This window comes from Rousettus aegyptiacus, unplaced genomic scaffold (assembly GCF_014176215.1).
Source record: "Rousettus aegyptiacus isolate mRouAeg1 unplaced genomic scaffold, mRouAeg1.p scaffold_m13_p_5, whole genome shotgun sequence".
NCBI lineage: Eukaryota > Metazoa > Chordata > Mammalia > Chiroptera > Pteropodidae > Rousettus > Rousettus aegyptiacus.
The window spans coordinates 83130688-83133682 of NW_023416308.1; the positions used below are offsets into that span (position 1 = coordinate 83130688).

Sequence of the window (2995 nt, forward strand, 5' to 3'; positions counted from 1 at the left end):
CCTTCCACTCAGTGGTTTCTTGGTGACTCTGGGCGGAACAGCTCCAGCTTTGCCATCTCTGGTTTCTCACTGCAGCTTGAACATTGAGTTTTTACCACTGCCAGAGCGACATCTCGAACTTCCTCCTCCCATATCTTGGCAGATCACCCGCTCAGCAGGTAGGTGCGGCAGGCGGGGCGGGTAAAGAGGGGGGTCCTTGGCCGGGCACTGGGAGCCCTGCATGAAGGATCCCTTACCGGGTGCGTCCCACATCCCGGGCCCAGCTCGCACACACTACTGGAATTCCAGAGACCCAGTCTCCTCTGCTCCATCAGCCAAATTTCGAGAAATGAATTAGGGGGAACTTCTGGGAGCCTGGCACTAGGCAGCCGCCTCCCCTGAGGGGCCTGTCACCCGCCCGGCGGGTGCAAATGCCGCTGGCGTCTCTCTGTGTCCCAGGGAGATAAGCGTCTGAACGAGGCAGAGCCTGGGCTGAGCCTGCCCGCGCTGGGGCCCCCGCCCGCCCTCTGCGCCCCTCCCCGGCGGCGCGACACGCCCGGGTGCTCACGTTCGCTCCTCTCTCCCCCTCCTCAGGGTCTGCACATCGCCGCCGGAATGAAACTGGTTCCAGTCGCCCTCCTGTGTTTGGGTTCGCTCGCCTTCCTAGGAGCGGACAGCGCACGGCTCGATGTGGCGTCAGAGTTCAGAAAGAAGTGAGTCGCAGGCAGTGCCTTCCCCGGTGCTTGTACCTGGAAGACAAGGAAATTGGCCGTTGGTCCCGAGGGATTAAAAGTAAACGCGAGTAGGAACGGACCGGGAACTCTCCTGGACGTGTGCAAATCGAGTCTGTTTCTGTTTTCTAGATGGAATAAATGGGCGCTAAGTCGTGGGAAGAGGGAACTTCGGGTGCCCAGCAGCTACCCTACCGGGCTCGCCGACCTGAAGTCCGAGCCTGTCCAGACTCTCGTTCAGCCGCAGGATGTAAAGGGAACCTCTCGCAGCACCCAGGCCAGGTAACTATGCCCGGTGCCGTCGCGGGGTTGGCAAGGGGTGCTCCCCTCCACTGCCCTGGCCCTGGGGATCGTCAGGGGTGTGTGGCAGTTCAGAAGACGGTAGCAGTTTCCAGGCCCCTCTGGTTCTCGAATGCTCCGGTTCCTGGCGGCTGAGACCCTGCTTAATAGGGGTCTCATGTTGCCTTCCTTCCCTTCTCCAGCAGTCCGGACGCCGCCCGCATCCGAGTTAAGCGCTATCGCCAGAGTATGAACAACTTCCAGGGCTTGCGGAGCTTTGGCTGTCGCTTCGGGACGTGCACGGTGCAGAAGCTGGCACACCAGATCTACCAGTTCACAGACAAGGACAAGGACGGCGTCGCCCCCAGGAATAAGATCAGCCCTCAGGGCTACGGCCGCCGGCGCCGGCGATCCCTGCCCGAGGCGAGCCAGGGCCGGACTCTGTTGTCCCCGGAGCCACGGGAACGCGGGGCTCCAGCTTCTGGAGCGCTTCGAGTGATTGCTACCCTCCATAGGATTTAGGCCGCTGTGGCAGCAGCGATCAGTCGCGCATGCAACCGGATGGCACCCCCCCACCCCCCACCCCAGAGCAGAGGGCTTCCCCGAGCCGAGCCTCTCAACTGATGAGGACCGGCCGAGGCAGCCCTGCAGCGACCGGGGAGTTCAGGAGGCACAGTACGGCGGCGAGCTATGGCTTTGCAGGGGTCCCTCCTTCTCAGAGCCAATGTTCTTTTTGCCCTAACCCGGCCAGGGTGTCCCAGGAGGGCCGAGGAATCTGCGGGAGTGTCTGCCAGGCTCACGGAGAAACTGAGAATCAACTGCTTAGACCCCCGGGGCAAAGGTCTGAGCCATTGTCCTTACAGCCCACAAACTGATTTCTGATGGGGTGTCACCCCGCCGGGGCGCAAGCCCCACTATTACTTGAACTTTCCCAAACCTAGAGAGGAAAAGTGCAATGCGTGTTGTATATACAGAGGTAATTATCAATATTTAAGTTTGTTGCTGTCAAGATTTTTTTGTAACTTCAAATATAGAGATATTTTTGTACGTTATATATTGTATTAAGGGCATTTTAAAGCAATTGTATTGTCCCTTTCCTCAGTATTTTAATACGTGAATGTCTCAGCGAGGTGTAACATTGCTGCGGGGAATGTGTGAGAGTGTGCGTGAAAAAGAGACTGATTACCTCTTTTGGAAGAAGGAAACGTCGTGTCTCTATATAATCTATTTACATAAAATGGGTGATATGCGAAATAGCAAACCAATAAACAGTCTCGATGCTGATTCATTCTCGGGTCACGCGCGTCTTGGGAGGGAGGGTGCCCCCTGGTCTTGGGCTCCCCGGGAGCCTTATGTCACGCCTCCTGGCGTGGGAAGGTGAGATGACAGCTCCGGGGGGCGCTGGCCCCTCTCCGCTCTAGCTGAGCTGTTAGGAGCTCTGCTCTCCCTGCGGGGTGTGTGGAGGTTCGCGGAGACGCCGGAGGTCACATCCCCGCATGGCTGACGGGCGGGGGGGAGTAGGGTGATCTCTGAAGCGGAGGCAAGCCTGAACTCTCCGGGTTGCGTGAGAGTCCCACATCTTGAGTTGCTCACGGAACCCTGCGCGCCTCGGAGAGTTGGGGTAATCTGCTAGGCCTTCTAAGGGAAGAGTCCTTCCCCGGCTGCCGCAGGGTTTAAGTTAGAAGCTACTCCAGCAAAATGTTTGGACTCTTGCGGGAAACCCGCAGCAGGGAGAGAAACCTAAGTCCTCTCCAGGACAGTGCCCCAGAAAGCCAGGGGCCTCATAAGTGAGGCTGCGGCGCCCCCAGCCGGCCGTCTGGGACAGACCTGCGAGCCGTCAGGCAGTACGTGCGGTTTAATAAGTTCTCCTACGTGGGAGTCAGCACACAGCTTTAATGAAAGAGGAAAGGAAAAAAAAAAAAACAACATTTTACAGATGCCAACCAGGTCTGGCCCTCCAGACCTGCACGGCGGCTCCCTGTTTTGGGACCGTGACTCAGAGCCCA

The 2995-nt window shown here is 58.3% G+C and overlaps 1 protein-coding gene across 2 annotated transcripts; it reads left to right on the forward strand.

Moving 5' to 3' along the window:
- On the forward strand, nt 1–2277 carry ADM (adrenomedullin). Of its 2 annotated transcripts, none has more exons than XM_036221420.1 (4): nt 1–158; nt 574–692; nt 843–992; nt 1196–2277. In XM_036221420.1, the coding sequence occupies exons 2-4, from the start codon at nt 595–597 to the stop codon at nt 1509–1511; spliced, it is 564 nt and encodes a 187-aa protein (XP_036077313.1). In that variant the 5' UTR covers nt 1–158; nt 574–594; the 3' UTR covers nt 1512–2277. The 2 variants fall into 2 exon arrangements, with proteins under 2 accessions (XP_036077313.1, XP_016002837.2); XM_016147351.2 differs by having other exon boundaries at nt 2–158; nt 1193–2277.
- The last annotated feature ends 718 nt before the right edge of the window (nt 2278–2995 follow it).